We start from the raw sequence: 17,483 nt of genomic DNA on the forward strand, positions 1-17,483 counted from the left end.
TAAAACAATACATTAAAAAAAATAAGATTTGCACGTTATTTTGCTACAATGATTTATCCATGTTATTTCATGAGCTCTAAATCATTTATTTTCAATGTTGTATAATGGTCTATCATGCGACTAAACCACAATTTATCTATTCTATCAATGGGAATTGGGACTGTTTCCTTTTTTTCTTTGATACTGTTTCTATGTACATGTCTCTGGTGCATTTGTGCAAGAATTTCTCTTGTGCATATAAATATAATGGATGTGCTAATTTATATACACCTGAATATTAAACTTTACAGGATAATACCAAAGTGTTTCCCAAAATGGGTGTACCAATTTACATTCTCACTAGCAATATATAAAATATCACATTGGTCTATATTCTCTCCAACACTTGGTATCATCAGACTTCTTCATTTTTAATCATCAAATAGGTATGAAATTATATCTCATTATGGTTTCTGTTTCCATTTCTCTAATTATTGATGGCATTGAACATTTCCTTATATGTTTATTAGCTAACTGTGTTTCCACTTCTGTGAAATTCCTGTTCATATCTTTAGCAGGCAGCCAAACTGGCATTTAATTGTTGTTGATCAGTCTCCTAAAGTTTGTCCATTGTGTTGATTTTTTCATAGAACCAACTTTTGGCTTCTTTGATTTTCTTTATTGTTTTTCTATTCTCTCATTAATTTCCTCTTTAGTGTTTATTATTTCCTTCTTTCTGCATGTTTTAGGTTCATTTTGATCTTTTGTCTTCCCAGTGTCTTAAAGTTAGGTTACTGATTTGAGCTCTTTCTTCTTTTTTAAAATACAGACTATAAATTTCCCTCTAAGCACTGTTTTAACTGCATCCCATAAGTTTTGGTATTTTGTGTGTTCCTTTTTATCTGTCTCAAAGTATTCTCTAATTTCTCTGGTGATTTCTCCTTTGATCCATTGGTTGTTTAAGAGTGTCTCATACTTTTCACATTCTTGTGAGTTTATCAAATTTATTTCCATTATTGATTTCTGATTTAATTCCACTGTGATCAGAGAAAACACACTGTACAATTTCAATACTTTAAAACTTCTTTAGACTTTTTAAAAGCCCAGCATATGATCTATCCTGGAAATGGTCTATGTGATTTAAAAAGAATATGTTTTCTACTGTAGTTGGGTACAGTGTTTTATAGATGTCTTCTAGGTCTAGTTAGTTTATATTGTTGTTAAAGTCTTCCATACTCTTGTTGATCTTTCTACTTAGTTCTATTAATTATTGAAGGTAGGATATTAAAGTCTTCAATTATTAGCATTGAATTGATATTTCTCCTTAATTTCTATTAGTTTTAACTTCATGTATTTGGGGGCTCTGTTGTTAGATGCATATATGTTTATAATGGTTATATCTTCCCGATGGATTGACCCTTTTATCATTACGAAGTATTCCTCTATATTCAGTAATTTTTTTTTTCTTTTAAAGTCTATTTTGTCTGATGTCAGCAATGCCACTTCAGCTCTGTTTTGGTTACTCTTTGCCTGGTATGTCATTTCTACCCTTTTATTTTCAACCTTTTTTATATTTAATGTAAAATGTGTCTCCTATAGACAGCATATAGCTGGAGCTTCTTTTTCTCTTCTTTTTTTTTTTTTTTTTTTGTGGTACGCGGGCCTCTCACTGCTGTGGCCTCTCCCGTTGCGGAGCACAGGCTCCGGACGCGCAGGCTCAGCGGCCATGGCTCACGGGCGCAGCCGCTCCACGGCATGTGGGATCTTCCCGGACCGGGGCACGAACCCGTGTCCCCTGCATTGGCAGGCGGACTCTCAACCACTGCGCCACCAGGGAAGCCCCCACTGCGCCACCAGGGAAGCCCTGGAGCTTATTTTTCTTATCCACTCTGATAATCTCTGCCTTTTGATTGGATTGTTTAATCCATTCACATTAAATGCTATTATTGATATAGCTGGATTTATGTCTAGCATTTTGCTTTTTGTTTTCTACACGTCTCATGTCTTATTTCTCTCTTGTCTCCTTCTGGGGCTCCCACCATGCATGTGCTGCTGTATTAATTGTTGTTTCAAAGGTCTCTTAGGCCTTGTTCACTTTTCTTTAATCATTTTTCTTTCTCTTCTTCAGACTTGATCATTTCAATTGTCCTAGCTTCATGTTTGCTGAATCTTTCTTTTGTCTGCTTAAGTCTGCCTTTGAACCCCTCTAGTGAATTTTTCATTTCTCTTATTGTACTTTTCAGCTACAGAGTTTATATCTGGTTTCTTTAAATGTTTTCTACCTATTGATATTTCCATTTTGCTCATACATAGTTTTCTTGATTTCTCCATATCTTCCTTTCTAGTTCTTGAGCATCTTTAAGACAGTTGTAAAGTCTTTGTCTAGTAGGTTTGGTTTCTTGTCTTTCTCAGGGACAGTTCCGTAGGTTTACTTTTTCCTTTGATTGGGCCATACTTGCCTATTTTTTGGAATGCTTTATGGTTTTTTTGGACGTTTGGATCTAATGATGTGGTAACGAGATTCTACCTCCTCCTCAGGGTTTACTGGTTTTTCCTGGGTTTGGGGTTTTTCTGGTTTTGTTTTGTTTGTTTGTTATATTTTTATTGTTTTAGGCTGTCTCCTAAGGATCTGCCAAGGATCAACATGAAGTGTAAACTTAAGATCATCTCAGGCCTTTTCTGAGCCTGAGCCTTTCCCTGGGTATGCATGGTGACTTTCTGCTTTCCTCGTATGTGCAGTTGCTTTTGAGTGCCCTAGTCTTTAATGCCTGGTTCCGAAAATGGGAGAAAAAAATGAAGTGGGGAGGAGAAGGTGCCAGTTCTTTAAATCCTTTGAAGTCACTTTAGCCAGAGGCGGAGCAGCTTGCAGTAGTGAGGGGCATGTGCCGATGGCTGCCCACCTCTGTGTCTGTACCTTTGTGATCAGAAGGAGCAATCAGCAAACAGAACACAGACTTCTGATATTGGAGGAAAGGACCTGATTGCCCACCATGGCTCTCACAAGCTGTGTGCAAGGTCTCCTGCAACTCCTCCACTGCCTGCACGGGCTGGAGGTGTGAGATGGGTAGTTGTCACTAAGCTAAGAGCTGGAATTGACCAAAATTAACCACTGTTTACCATTCAAGCCTTCCCCTGGAAGTTACAGGCCTTTCATAGATTCTGGAGTTCCAATTACTTATATCAGATAGACTCTGCCAGTACTATTTTTGCTTTGGTTGGGAGACAGATTCTTGGTGCTTCCTACTCTACCATCTTCCCAGAAACCTCTTTCTTCACTTTCATTTTTGAAAGATAGTTTTGTAACATTACATAGTTACATAATTACATTCTTGGTTAACAGGTTTTTTCTTCAGCACTTTGTCATCCCACTGCTTCCTGGCCTTTATTTTTTCTAATGAGAATTTAGCTGTTAATTGTATTGGTGTTCCTTTGTATATAAATAGTCACTTTTCTCTTGCTGCTTTCTAATTTTTCTCTTTATCTTTGCTTTTGATCATTTTTACTATGACGTGTATGGGTGTGGATCTCTGTGTTTATCCTATTTGGTATTTGTTGAGCTTCCTGTGTGAGTAGCGTTTTTCCTCAAATTTGGGAAGTTTTCAGCCATTATTTCTTCAAATATTTTTTTCTGTTCCTCTCTCTGTCTCTTTCTCTCCCTCCCTTCCCCACTCCTTCCCTCCCTCCTCAGCTTCTCTCTCTCCTCTTCTTCTTCTTCTGGGACCCCCATCATGCATATATTGGTGTATCCAATGGTATACTATGTTTCTCTGATGCTTTATTCATTTTTCTTCGTTCTTTTTTCTCATTATTCAGCTTGCATCATCTCTACTTACCTTCAAGTTCACTGATCTGCCAGTTCAAACCACTATCAAGTTTCTCTAGTGAATTTTTCATTTTGGTTATTGTACTTGAGATAGAGCCTCCATCCTATAGTGGGAGCTGAGTGGAGGGAGTCCTGACCTCTTGGCTGCACTCACCTGGAGTTTAGCCTTTGCAACACAAAGGTGGGGGGCCTGAGAAATACTGGCAGCCTCCCCTCGCTGGGAGATACATACTATAGCCCATGGTTGGGAATTGGGAGGAGAAGAAACATATATGCCACACAGTCTTAACTTTCTTATGAGATTTAGATGTTTCTGAATGTTCATCTGCTGTATGCCCTTAGGACAACATGCACAGATTTTAAATGTTTTTTTCTTTTTTTTCACCACCTACGGTAGTTACGGTGTGGAGGAGTTCAGAGCTTCTCATGTAGTCATTCCAGAAGCTGTTTACCTACTTATTGTTAATCCTGTACAGTTTGTCTCACCAAAAATAGTTTAAAACAATGAAAGTTTATTCATATCCCTTATGACGTTTAAAAAATGAAACTTTTATAATCTCTAAACCCAAACTATGAATTTGGAAAGAATAAAAATTCTGAAGATTTTGAGAGTTTTAAAAAATATGTATCATTCAGAAAAAAAATCTCAGTAAAACCACATCCAAGGTAAAAAAAAAAATGTATCCAGACATGGAATTGTAAGAGAATATTACTTTAAGCAAACTATTGTTATTTTAAGGCCAAATTTATAATTGCTTTTTTGCTTGTGTGTATATCAGTTTGCTTGGATATTTTTCTTTCACATCAAGGATTGCATTTTAATACACAACTATATAAAACCATAATGTCCAGGAACACCGGTTACCATCAGCCAAGAGCAATGCTCTTCACTCACTGCTTATCCAATTCACAGGGTCCCCAATATCAGGAAGAGTAATAACCAAAGAAGCAAATCTGTTCTCTTTTTCCTTTAAATGCTATTCATAGTTGGCTGTCTTCTTAAAATTCTGGAGCACAGCTGGAGTTTTCTTTTTATAGATCACATGGACTTTTAGATATGTCACTTATGACTGACTTTATAAAAGCCATAGGTTGTGGGTATGTGTATGTGTGCATAATTTTTTAAATAACTAAAGATGATCAGAGAATATTACTTCAATCTAAAAACAAAAAACCCGCATCAAGTGAAACTTTCAACTGCCTTCACCATTATGGTTATACTTCTAAGAAAGGGATTACACAAATTATAGTTAAAAGAAAAAATCTCCTCATGTATTTGAATTTCCAAGCAAAAATTTTTGCTAATAACTTTAGACAACAATGTTTCTTTACTGTAATGACAGAATTATTTTTAGTACACATAACAGGTACACAACTAATAAACATTTAGATTATTTTACAAAATTTTGAAACTTCTTTAATTTGGAATATGATAGTTCAAACTATGCAGTAGTTTAAAGCAAAGTTTATAGTTGCATTATAAACAAGTATTTTAAAAACTGGTAACAAATTCTACTCTATTCCAGAAACCCATTTTAAAGAATCTAAACAGAATTGCTTAAATGTAAATGGCATACAGAGAACAGATGTCCAGTTGTCAGGAGTATTTCACAAAGGGATTCTGCAGGGTTTGGAGATTCAGCAAGTGTTCAGGTCCATTCTAATTCTAAAATTCTACAGTTTTCCTAGCAGTTCTATTAAGAAACAGTTATTTCTTCTATTATTGCCAAATTATATCATTCATAGATGGAAACTTTAGGATGTCACTATCGGTGCTTAGAATAAATGTCATCTTTTATACTATGGTGAAACTCACAAGGGTCTCCTCCCCACTTGTTCCAGACTGAGACCTTGTCCCTGCTGTTTCAGACTAAGTTTCACTATGATTGAAGAGGACCTATTTTAGCCTAAATGTTCTCCTTCTCTTGGCAATATCATAAACGATACAATAGACAAAATGAATTTTAACAAAATGAATTTTTAAAACATTTCAACAAATGTTCCTTTCATATTCAGAAATAAACGCCTGTACCTCAAACTCCCTATGTTAAACATAATAAATGATTTAAATGCAAACAGTTGGTATACATGCTGCTTGCTCAGTTCTCTCCAAATAGGGATTTATGTCTCATGAAAAAAAAGTAGCTTCAGGTTAAATCATAATGCTAAGACACTAAGTAATTATGATGATCTCTTTTACAATTCAGTGTTGGATTCTTGGTTCTGAAGACATGGACGCACACACACACAGATTTTTTTTACGTAGATGACAATTTAGATTTAAGATATACACTTTGCAAAATATTTACCCACGTATTCTCCAGGAATCGTTAAGAGAGATGAAATGTAAAAACAACTACTTAGAGATTTTGAGGCTTCTAAAAACAATGATGAGACTCACGAATAACTAGAAAAATATCCTGATTCCTTAGAGTTAGTTCTAAGTGTTATCAGACGATATAATTTCAAGTAATCATAATTTTCTATTTTTGAAATACTGGTTCATAAAAAATCGAATCTCCATGAATCAAAGTAGTGGCATGGCAGTGAATTACACTGAAAATCAGGTCTACAAAAGACACTCTTGGACATCATCACTGAGTATCTTTAATACAGCCTTCAAAGGTCTGTGCAGCACTTTGAAATATGAAATAATTACAGTTGGAGCAGTTACTCTAAATCTCAGTAGGTAATTCCTACAGCAGTACTTGTTTACTCAGAACTGTTTTCATTTCAAATATATGTAAACTTTCTCACAAAGTCAGAACACAACTCACAGTTTGAACAGAAACCTCAGTATTTGAGTCTCGGCATTAAGTAAAATAAACATTACCTAGCAGGATGCTTTCGAATGCAAATCACTCCTTAAGGTAAATGGGATGTAATTTCTAACTTGTGGTAAAAGTGAAGAAATCGTTTTTTTTGTGAAGGCTTGACCAAAATCAATTAGTCAAGTGCAAGATTTTCACCTTATGGAACAAGTCAAACTCTACCCACACAACACATCTGGCAGAGATCTGGATGCAGGTACACCTACAGTTGGGGACTGGATGTCCCTTAGCTCGGCGCAGTGAGAGAAAAAGGCAAGCCGTGGATCAGCCCCCATTGGTCATTGGTCATTACCTCACTGATAACAATGCCTACTTTGCTTACTGGAGAGTGTATCTTGCAGTGGAGACACACTTCTAATTCTAGAATGCCAGACAGTGGGGGGAAAAGAAGGGTCCACTTTTTAAAAATCCATTCTTTAAAGTCTTTTAACCATTTTGATTAGGTATGGAATGACTCATTTTCTGCTCTAAAGACAACCAATCTTTTTTTTTTTAAGTATTGACTTGCCAATTTATCTTTGATAAATGATTAAGAAAGATAAATGAATCTGCTGACTTTACAAATAAGAATATGTGAATAAGAATATATATATATATATATATATTCTGAGAAGTTATTGTCCCATGCTTCTGATTTAAAATGTGACTAAGTTCTCTCTCTCTAAATGAATAAAGTGTTCATTTAAAATTTTAAACTTTAAACTTAAATCATCCTTACTGCACTGTTATCATTCTCTTTACTTTTTATTTTCATATCATTTCTATAAATACTCAAATTAAGAAACAAAAATCCCCAATCTTGAAACCAACTTACAATGAAGTTAGTTTATAACTTTTAAAATATTTTGTTAAAATGTAAAAACCCTGAAATTACAAACAAAACATTTATAATTTTACAGTATATATCTAATTTATTCTTTTAAAAAAATATTCTGAATTGTTTTTATACAAGTGACCAAGTGTAGTTTTTTTCAAATGAAACTCCTCTACAGGCTAGAAGAGGGTAGGTGGTATTGCCCCACTGAACACCAACACAAATTTCACTCTTCATGCTGGGACTTCAACTATTTCAAAATAGTCATTTGGTAGAATCACATAACCCCTCTCGGAGACGTCGTCTTTCTCCTTCTGGAAGTGCACGACCTCCTTTAGCTTCTCCAGCTGCCGCTCCTGTCTTCTGCACCGCTGCTGTGCGGTCTTGAGCTTCTTTCTGAGCTTCTCTACTTGCTGTTCGAGCTGGTGAATCCTCTTCCTCTGGTGCATGGTGTCCTCCACAGTGTAGTTGTGGTCACAGAAAACGGAGAGGTTATCAGGGGTCTGAAGAGGAGGCATGAGTAACCCGATAGCAGCATCAACCTGGGAAACCGGGGGTGTTGACGGAGGTCGGGGAAGCTGTTCTTGGGGCTCTGGAAGATCTTCCTTCTAAAACAAAGATGCAGAGCACGTTTCAGTTTCATGACGAAACAGTTCACAAGAACTCATCTGTGGAATTTAAGAATACTAGACTCATTTCTGTCTCCTCGGTATAGAAACATTCTAAAATGAGAAAACAGTTCAAGTTTTAATTGTACTTTTCTTTCTGAAGTAGAAATGGGATGCAAGTAACACAGAATGATTATTAAGATTTAATTAAATATTAAGCACTTAAAACTGAGGGGAAAAATACTTTGAAACTGAACTATCACTGACAAAGAAAAATCAAAACTTATCAACATGTAAGTAGGACTACAGAGTGATCTCAAAGTAAGTTATGAAGCTAGACTGAGTTTCTTAGTGTGAGGATATTTAACTTTAATAAACTGCACTTTGTATTTTTTAAAAGTATTTCACTGTGAACAGTGGTTATTTACAAGTGATGGGTTCCAGGCAACATTTATTTTCTTAACACTACTCTGGATTTTCCACAGTGAACACATTAATTTTATAAACAGAAAACCACCCAATATTTTAAAACACTTATTACCTTGTCACGTGGTTCAGTACAAAGAAATATTGTGGGGACAGCATCCTCTTTCAGTAACTTGTTGTTGCACTCCCTCTTAAAGCAGTCCGGAGTAAAGTGTTCTGAGCAAATGCTGCTGTACTTGGTGGGCTTAAAGTTTTTCCTTCTGACAGCTGCCTCCCATTTTTTACAAAGACTGGGTCGAGTAAGAGGAAACCTAAGAAGACGACATAATTCAGTTTTCCAACCTTATTTAAAAAAAAAAAGGCACACCCAGACTTTCCTGCTTAGAAAAGAACTAGCTTACATCGGTGTTAACACACCAAGGAGGCATTTGATTAAAACACCAGCCCTGCCAATCTTTTTTTTTTTTTGACAGTGTTTAGTTGTGTCCTTATTACCTTAGTTTGTTGAGAATGTACTTGTTTTGACATAGAAAACAGACTTGTGGTTGCCAAGGGTGGGAGAGGGGGAGGTATGGAGTGGGAGTTGGGGATTAGCAGATTCGAACTATTACATATAGAGAATGGATAAACAACAAGGGCCTACTGTATAGCACAGGGAACTATATTCAATATCCGGAGATAAACCATAATGGAAAAGAATACGAAAAAGAATGTATACATATGCATAACTGAATCACTTTGCTGAACAGCAGAAATTAACACATTATAAATCAACTAGACTTGAATCAAGTAAATTTTTTAAAAATGTACTTCTTTTAAAATCCTATAACTAAAGTGACCACCACTAATGTGGAATATAAGTCATCCCTCCCAGCATGGTATCTTTGTTCTTCTTAAAAAGCAATATTTCTTACAGGAATCTGATTGATCACATAACAGCTATAAGAATGTCAGATACAATGACATATACAATCTAAACAGGACAGGCTGATTAAGAATTTACATTATAAAAAAATATTCTTATTAAAAGGTAGCCATGTGGATAGATGCATGCAGGTGGCAGAGTTAAGTGATGGGAGGCTGGGGTCGAGGCCCACATGCAGCGATATTGTAAATAACCTTCACTAACAGATACAGGGATTCCACACACATCTAAATACACAAGGGTAAATCGTATAGGTCCGCTATCTGTTTATCTCAGTTTTTAATGCTTAACTTTTATACTGAAGACACTAAAAGTTTCAGGTGAAAATACATGCTATAGAGTGAATTTGTATTAATTATTTTTTCACCAGTGATTTTCTGCGTATTATAAAACAAAATTGCACATTTATAACTATGTACTGAGAAAAAGAAGCTTTTGATTCTCAGAACCAGTATGACAAATATGAATTAATCAAATTAGTTAAATCATAGTGAGAAAGAAATAGAGAAAAGTATTCATTTCGAATTACCTCTTAATCAACTGAAATATGTCCATTAGGCCCAGATAAAGGGAGCTAGGAAGAGCTTAAACTTATTGTGATTTTACTCTTCCAGGTCAAGGATTTAGTGAGCTGGGGGGATTGGAAAGAAGCCAAAAAAGGGTGCTTTGCATCTGTGTTCCACAGTTCCTCTTCCAAGTGAGGTACGCCTGAGCCTGACTCTGCTGTGATCAGGAAGCTCTAACCCACCGTTGCGGCAGTCCCTTTTCTTTGCCCAGCATAGCTGTTCCCACTGCCATCAGGTAGAAAGTGAGAAAAGGACTCCTAGAAGGTTCCTGCTGGAAGTGCCTCTAGAAGTACAAACATGGTAGCAATCACTGATAAAACTCAGCACTCAGGGCCTCCAGACTCAAGGACTACAATGCAGGTTCTTTCTGAGGTCAAGATCTTTCCCATTTACTTCCCCAAACTGTTCTTTTAGATAAGGGCTTAGAGGCAGGTTAGCCCTTCTTTCGATTTAACAGCCAGCAGAAACTCAGTATTTCTGATGTGTGAATGTCATCCTTAACCAGTCTGCAGTGCCAGTGAAGGGTCTTCCCTATGTTTAGATTCCCTCTGCCATATCATTAGAAATGGGGAGGTGGGAACTGAATGCCTTTGATCACATCACCATCTCCAGACCTACTCCTTCACTTTGGAAGTCCTGGAGGTCAATTCATCAGCTTTCAGAAATTCTGATAAATCAAGAGGTAATAGAAGGACATACTGAACCGAATCCTGGAAGTGTTAAGTGTTCTATCCCCTTCTTGGAAGGGGAAACATCAATACTCAAGATCTCTTTAAAGGGACTTGCTTGGTGACACAGTGGATAAGAAGAATCCGCCTGCCAATGAGGGGGACACGGGTTAGAGCCCTGGTCCGGGAAGATCCCACATGCTGCGGAGCAACTAAGCCCGTGAGCCACAACTACTGAGCCCGTGTGCCACAACTACTGAGCCCCCGCGCCAGGCTCCGCAACAAGAGAAGCCACCGCAATGAGAAGTCCACGCATGGCAACGAAGAGCAGCACCCGCTTGCCGCAACTAGAGAAAGCCCGTGTGCAGCAACAAAGCCCCAACGCGGCCAAAAATAAAAAATTATTTTAATTAAAATCTTAAAAAAAAAGTTCTCTCTATGCTCTAGACACTCTTATTTCTGTTCCTCTCATATTCTATCAAACCTATAAAATGCGCCCACATTCCCTGTTAAAAAGGTCCCCACCCCCAAACTGAATATTTGCTTTTGCTTTTGTAATTACTTAGCTATAAATAATTTGTATGATTTACCACTAACTCTCATTTCTTTAGCTATTATCCACTTACAGTCGTAAGTTACGGCCACATTTTCTTAACGTAGTAAAACTTGTGAACACTGAATTTGGCTGAATGAAAATGGCACCGTGCAGACATCGAACGATCACTATCATTCCGTTCTGCGGTTTTCTTCTCAAGAGAAGACCGTCCCTCCTCGGACTCCGGCCGCGGCACCTCCCGGATGAAGCAGCCCCGAGGGCGGTGGGCCGCGTTCCCTCCGAGAGTGCTCTTCCCCACGCACGATACCCTGCTACTGCCCACGCTGCCGCTGTGCGCGAAACACAGCTCTTCATCTTGGCAGTACCTGAACCCTTCTGGGAAACTCACTGGTCCTCGAACGTGGGGTCCTAGAAACTGGGAACAAAACATCCTCCCGGACGCCTGGCCAAGTCAGTCCTAACGGCTCCGACGCTGGACCGCCCCACGCCCCCTCCAGCAGGGAAGGAAACGCGGGCCTTCTCCGTCGCTGCTGCTGCTTCAGCCTCCCTTCTAAAGACTCATTACCACCTGCCTACTCCGCGACCCGGGTGACGAAACCAGCTGCCTCCGGGTCTGGAGACCTCACGACCCGCCGGGTCTCCAGGCATCGCCCTTGGGCCCCGAACCTGCCACCCCGAGCGGCGGGCGAACCTAAGCGCAAGGACAGGCCGGCGCGGCCACGCGCGCCGAGAACGCCACCCGGGGCGGGGCGCCGGCGGCTACTCCGGGGACGAGCCCACCGCTCCTGGCCCGGAGCGCCGACGGCGCCCCGCCCCTAGCCCCGCCCCTAGCCCCGCCCCTCTCACAGGTCTCGCGCGGACACGCGCCTGGCTCCGCCCCCGAGCACGGCCGCGCGCCCCCGGCCCCACTAGGGGCCGAGCCCACGAGGCGCGCAGAGTACTTACTTGTGGAAAGAAACGGGCTTATCCTTGTCGTATCGGTTCTTGCAGCCGTAGGCGGAACAGGACTGCACCATCCTCCCGGTCCTCAGTTACTTAACTTCTGCCGCCCCAGCAGGCAGTTGAGGCTGCTATCGATGTCGCCGCGCTCGGCTTTGACACCTTCGCTCCTTCTGTAGTTTTGGTCAGCAGTTAGAGTGATGAGAGCCTTATTCGGAGTGACTCATGTGCTCGTTTTGTTGTTTGCATTAGCAGAAGGACCACAGCCATCGCCCGTCTCCCATCTCCAAAATGGCGGAGGCAGCTTCAACCTCACCTCTCGCGATGAGTTCGTCCTACTGTCTCTGATTAGCCCTGAGGTCAGAGGTAACGTTCCCTGGGACGCAGGCCATTGGCTGAGGCCCGGCGTGTCGCGAGGCGAGCTCGGCCTTGCGCAAGTGGGCGGGGCCTCCGAGCTTCCGGAAGGAAGAAGGAACTGCCTGGGGGGAGGGGAGGGGGAGTGGGCGGGAGCCCAGGGCCGGTTCCGACCCCACGGTGCTTCGCTGGGTTACTTATCCCGGACGGTGTAGGGTGGAGAGCTAGGCGGTCTTTTGGGTCCGCTGGGCTAAAGTAGGGCAGGTGTAAACCTGAGGGCGTTGGGCAGTTGCGCTCTTTTGTCTGAAAGCGCGGCCACAGATGGCGTGATTCCTAGAACTAGGTGGACGACTCCTCTCCCAGCCCGCTGGCCTCCATCGCCTTACCTGCCTCTTCAGGTATCGCGAGGCTCTGAGGAGCCCAGGCCCCGGCGCCTAGCAGCGAGGGCGGACGCCCGCACGCAGCCGGCGGGCCGAGGCTGTTGGCTGCTGTAGCGATCTCAGTTAGCCCGTCCCCAGGTGCTGCGTCGGGAATCGCCGACAGCTGACGCGCCTTTCAGTCGGAGGGAGGTTTTGCCTCTTCCGTGGGTGCCGGTAATCTCGTGGCTCGTGATGAAGTGAGCAAGACTAGTATAGCCCCCGTGTTCATAGCGCTTATGTTCTACTGAGGGGAAGGCGTACCATAAAAAATATAAAAGAATCGCACTGTGCGAAGATGCCCGAATACGTTAGAACGCTGGAAGGGTGAATGAGGGCGGAGGAGAGGTCACTGCCTACTGTCTGAGAAGGGGGCCGTTGAATCTGAGAACCAGAGGAAGGGAAAAACATTTAGCGGTGTAAAGAAGGAAGGTGGGCAGGCTGGGGAGAGCGTTCCTGGCCCAAGGAATGTGTGCTACGACCCTGAGGCAGGAAGGAGTTTTGGCTTTTCTGGGAGCTGAATGGAGGCTGTGTGGTCGAGCCCATGAGCCAGGGAAGGAGGGCATGAAGTGAGGCTGAAGAGCAGCAAGTTGTTGGTCTGGATGTTAGCGCAGTGGGAAGCCGCTCAGCCATTTAAACATTTTGAAAAAGTCATTCTGGCTGTTAAAGGAAGAGTTTATCAGTGAGGGGCAACAGCGAAAGTGAGCCGACCAACTAAGGGGCTGTTTCAGGCAAGCAAGAGGTTGACAGCTTTGGACTGAGGTGGTGGCAGCAGAGACACGTGTAAGGGGCAGAAGCACCAGAGCTTGCTGATGGATGGAAACGAGAATGAGGAGGAAAAGGATCAAGATATCGGGGTGACTTGAGCGTGCGTTTCTGGCTGGAGCAACTTAAGATAAATGGACGGTGGTGCCTTTTACTGAGATGCTGATGGCCTTAAAAAAAAAAAATTAAAAAAAAAACTATGTCCCCCAACAGGATAGAGGCCTGGGAGGGGAGGGGGTGATTCCGGAAGCTTTGGGGTTGTAGGACTGAGGAATGTCAGACGTGAAAGAAAGTATAAATAGTTCTGAGGTTGGGAATGCAGGCTACTAAAGAAGCGTGGAAGCTCCCCAGCCAGTCCAGGGTGCCCTTTTGAGGCTTGTGATCCAGTCATTTCAGTCGTTTGGTTGGATTTCCCTCAGCCAAGTTCTGTTCTCCCCTCCCCTTCTGTCTTCTAGCTATCCATAATTTGGAAATGAAATAAACATTTTTATTATTTGTTGACTATCATCCTAATGTTTCCTTACTTGAAAATGGTAAATTTACTGGTAAGGTGAACTGAATGTAATTAAAATATATATATTACTGAACTGAACTAAAGGTTGTATTTTTCTTTGTAAAAAAACAGTCCCCCGAACTAAATTTTCACAGTGTGGTCTGCAAATCAATTTATTTGCTTAATAGAAAAATAATTTTCAGTACCTCTAAACTAACCTGCACCCATCATTGGCTTCTCCTTTGCCCATTTCTTAACATTTCCTAAGGCTGGAATAACTGTTCCTTACTTGTCAAGGAGTGACTTCAAGGAAGCATTTTTACTTTTCAAAGATGATTGTCTGCTTTTTAAAAATGTTGATGGAAGCAACCCAAACGTCCATTAATAGTTGAGTAAGTTGTGGTACAGTCATACAGTGGAATACTATATAGCAATTAAAATAAAGCAGTCCCACAACCTGGATGATTCTTAACAAACAATGTTGAAGAAGTCAGACACAAAAGAAATACACTATATGATTCTGTTTTTTGTAGAGTGAAAAAACAAAAGTAGGTAAAACTAAAGTCAGAAGAGGCTACTTTTGGGGAGAGAGGCAATGAAGGGGGGCTTATGGGATGGTGGTGGTAATGCATCTTTTGACCAAAGTGATGGTTAAACAGTGTGTTCACTTTATGATAATTCATCATCTGACCTCTATAAGATGTTTGGTATTTGTTCTACTTTAATCAAATAGCTTATTAAGCAAACAAGGGCCACACAAGATAGGCAAAACTGCCATTTTTTTTACAGAATGAGAGAGATGTTTATATGCTCTTATGATCTCTTCATCTGACCACTTCAGTAAATATCGAAAGTGAATATATGCGTAGCTTTATATGACCATTTAAGGGAAAGGGAATAAATAGGGATGAACTGAAGGATAGTTAGAAGTTTGACGTTCTTCAGAGGCTTCAGAGGCTGGGAGCTAATTCATTTACTAATAGAACACTTTTTAGGGAAAAAGGAAAATTTAACCCTTGACCTTAAAAGGGTAGGTTCTGTCTCAGTTCTTCTAGAAGGGTACACTTCGTCTTCTTGCTTGATAAACTGAAGAAAAATACACCACTTTTTTGATGTTGGAGAAGGCTAAGGCCTAAAAATGCCTTAAACTCACTGATCTCTAACAGTTTAGATTTTAGTTTCTATCCAACTATGCTGCTTTTTCTATAAACAGTTTTTATTTTAAAATACCCTCACATTCATTCTCTCTGGGCCTCATTATCTTCATCTGTAGAGTTAGGCTGTAGGACTGAGGAATTTCTAATTTGGAATCCATGAATGGTCAGCTCTTTGAATCCCCTGAAAATGAATCAAAACTATACGTATGTGTATATATGCATTTTTCTGGGGGAGCTATCCATAGGTTTTATCTGATTTTCACAGAGAAAACACAAAAACTAGTCAGTTTCTAAGGTCCCTCACAGCTGTTAACATTCTAGGATTCATGAAACAAAGATTAATTTCCATGTAGATGTTAACTATAGGTTTCCTCTAAGACCGATTAGCAGGGTGAGTGTTTTGATCTGAATTATTAGATATTTTTGAGTAGTTATTTTTAAATTTTGTGTTTTAAAATTAATTAAAATCTAAACTGTTAGATGTAGTGAAGTTTAAAACATCTTTATTTAGCCCATAGCCCTCTCCTATGTCACATACTACATTCCCCTTAAAAGGCCACTAGTCTGGAAGAAAAAGGACAGTGTTCAGACATGCTCAGTGTTGTCTAACGGGTGTGTACTCCCCTCATGCCCCGTACTGGACATGGGACAAGTCAGAGGAGGCAGTGGGTGGAGGGGACAGTGACTGATAACACCTGAGGTTTGCTTGCAGTCAGGAACTCGATGCTTCAAACAAATACTGATGCTGTGAAGATGGTCTGGTTCTGACTGAACAGCAAAAGCTCTACGATTGTCTTTATCTCTGTGACAGGATCGCCTCCTGTCGGCAGCCCTTAAAGCCTACTAACCTGGTCTTGGGAAACTCTTTAAGCCTTAGGGCCTTAAAACCTTGAGTGCCCTTTTCCTATCCCTCAGACTCAGAAAAGAACATTTCAGTTATCAACTATACAGTTTCAGTAAAATACACACTCAAATAGGGGTGGGGAATCAGGGTGCAAGGGTACTGATTCCAATCTCACCCTTATTGTCCAGAATTAATATAGATTGCCCACATTAAATAATTTTTCTCAAAAACATTTCTACATTTAAAATTTTAAAATTAATTAGAAACGTGATGAGGTGAAAAAGAAAGCCACTGCAACCATTGTATTGAATGCTATTTCAGGAGTTTCGAATTTTAAAGCAGTGTCAAAGAAACCAGACAATAACAGCTACTCTTTAATTTTAGATATGTTGCTTTTATTCAAAAGAGTCACTGCTTGACAAACTCTTAAATCACAAGGTTTGAACCAAACTGTCAGTCCTCTGAAACAGCTCTGTGAGGTAGGTATCCGCACAGCCAGAGGGACCAGCACAGTCCTTTCTTCCCATGTTACTTTCAGTGCTGAGAACTATAGCAGCTGGAACCACTGTTCTAGTGGACAGTTAGAACAACTGTTTCCTCTGTCTCCCTCCCCACAGAGCTGCCCAAGTTATCATCTGCTCCTGGGGCTGGACCATCTGTTTTTTGAAAGTTACAATATTGTTGTTTACGAAAATCCAAACTGTTGCTTTGATTTATATGCTCTAACTCTGAATCACAGAAGTATTACTATGATATTTAAAAATTTAAAACACTGATTGACTCTACTTGCTTTAAATACTCTCGGATCCCTTCTACATTTATTATCACTGATCAATAAAGATGACATAATAAACAGGTCTAAACTTCTGAGAAGACAGCATATTCCCTTTTCAACTTAGTAAGACTTCCTACAGTGTTTTTGTATGTTACAAAAGTTGGTACAATACGCCTCTACCAGGAAAGTCTTAGAAGGAATTCCAAATATTACAATAAAAGTACTGTAAGTGTGACACTTGAAGCAGAACACATGCACAGAAAATTAAAACCTTTCAAAAATGGCTTTGCTGTAGCCCCACACCAAATTTATAATTGGTAGGCAATGCATTTCGAGACTGATAAATGGTGGTGTAAAGAACTCCTACTCATTAGCTTCTCAAGTTAGTGACTGCAGCTGAAACGTTTTCCTATGAAGTGTGCCACTCTATGAGAAGTTTGATTTGGACATGGTGAATCAGGATTCGTGGAGTCTTGATAGGTAATCTTTCTAAACCTTTGTTCTTAGGAGAACCCAAGCTGTCCTACTCCAGTATGTTCCAAAA

General features: G+C 40.3%; 1 protein-coding gene across 7 annotated transcripts; it reads right to left on the minus strand.

The window, feature by feature from the left end:
* Positions 1 to 5,046: 5,046 nt before the first annotated feature.
* On the minus strand, positions 5,047 to 12,510 carry THAP1 (THAP domain containing 1). Of its 7 annotated transcripts, none has more exons than XM_019921284.3 (4): positions 12,142 to 12,510; positions 11,267 to 11,638; positions 8,597 to 8,792; positions 5,047 to 8,055 (listed from the first exon to the last, which is right to left on the minus strand). In XM_019921284.3, exons 2-4 carry the CDS (start codon positions 11,548 to 11,550, stop codon positions 7,681 to 7,683), a joined length of 855 nt encoding a protein of 284 aa, XP_019776843.1. In that variant the 5' UTR covers positions 11,551 to 11,638; positions 12,142 to 12,510; the 3' UTR covers positions 5,047 to 7,680. The 7 variants fall into 7 exon arrangements, with proteins under 7 accessions (XP_019776843.1, XP_019776846.1, XP_004326263.1 ...); XM_019921287.3 differs by lacking the exon at positions 12,142 to 12,510 and adding an exon at positions 10,155 to 10,255 and having other exon boundaries at positions 11,267 to 11,977; XM_004326215.4 differs by lacking the exon at positions 11,267 to 11,638.
* Between the last annotated feature and the right edge of the window lie 4,973 nt (positions 12,511 to 17,483).

This window comes from Tursiops truncatus, chromosome 21 (genome assembly GCF_011762595.2).
Source record: "Tursiops truncatus isolate mTurTru1 chromosome 21, mTurTru1.mat.Y, whole genome shotgun sequence".
Lineage (NCBI taxonomy): Eukaryota > Metazoa > Chordata > Mammalia > Artiodactyla > Delphinidae > Tursiops > Tursiops truncatus.

Coding starts and splice junctions, on each gene's coding strand:
- THAP1 (XM_019921284.3), bottom strand. CDS start 11,550: ATGAAGAGCTGTGTTTCGCGCACAGCGGCAGCGTGGGCAGTAGCAGGG. Junction 8,793..11,266: donor TGTGGCCGTAACTTACGACT/GTAAGTGGATAA, acceptor TCGTCTTCTTAG/GTTTCCTCTTACTCGACCCA. Junction 8,056..8,596: donor GTACTGAACCACGTGACAAG/GTAATAAGTGTT, acceptor TCTTTGTTTTAG/AAGGAAGATCTTCCAGAGCC.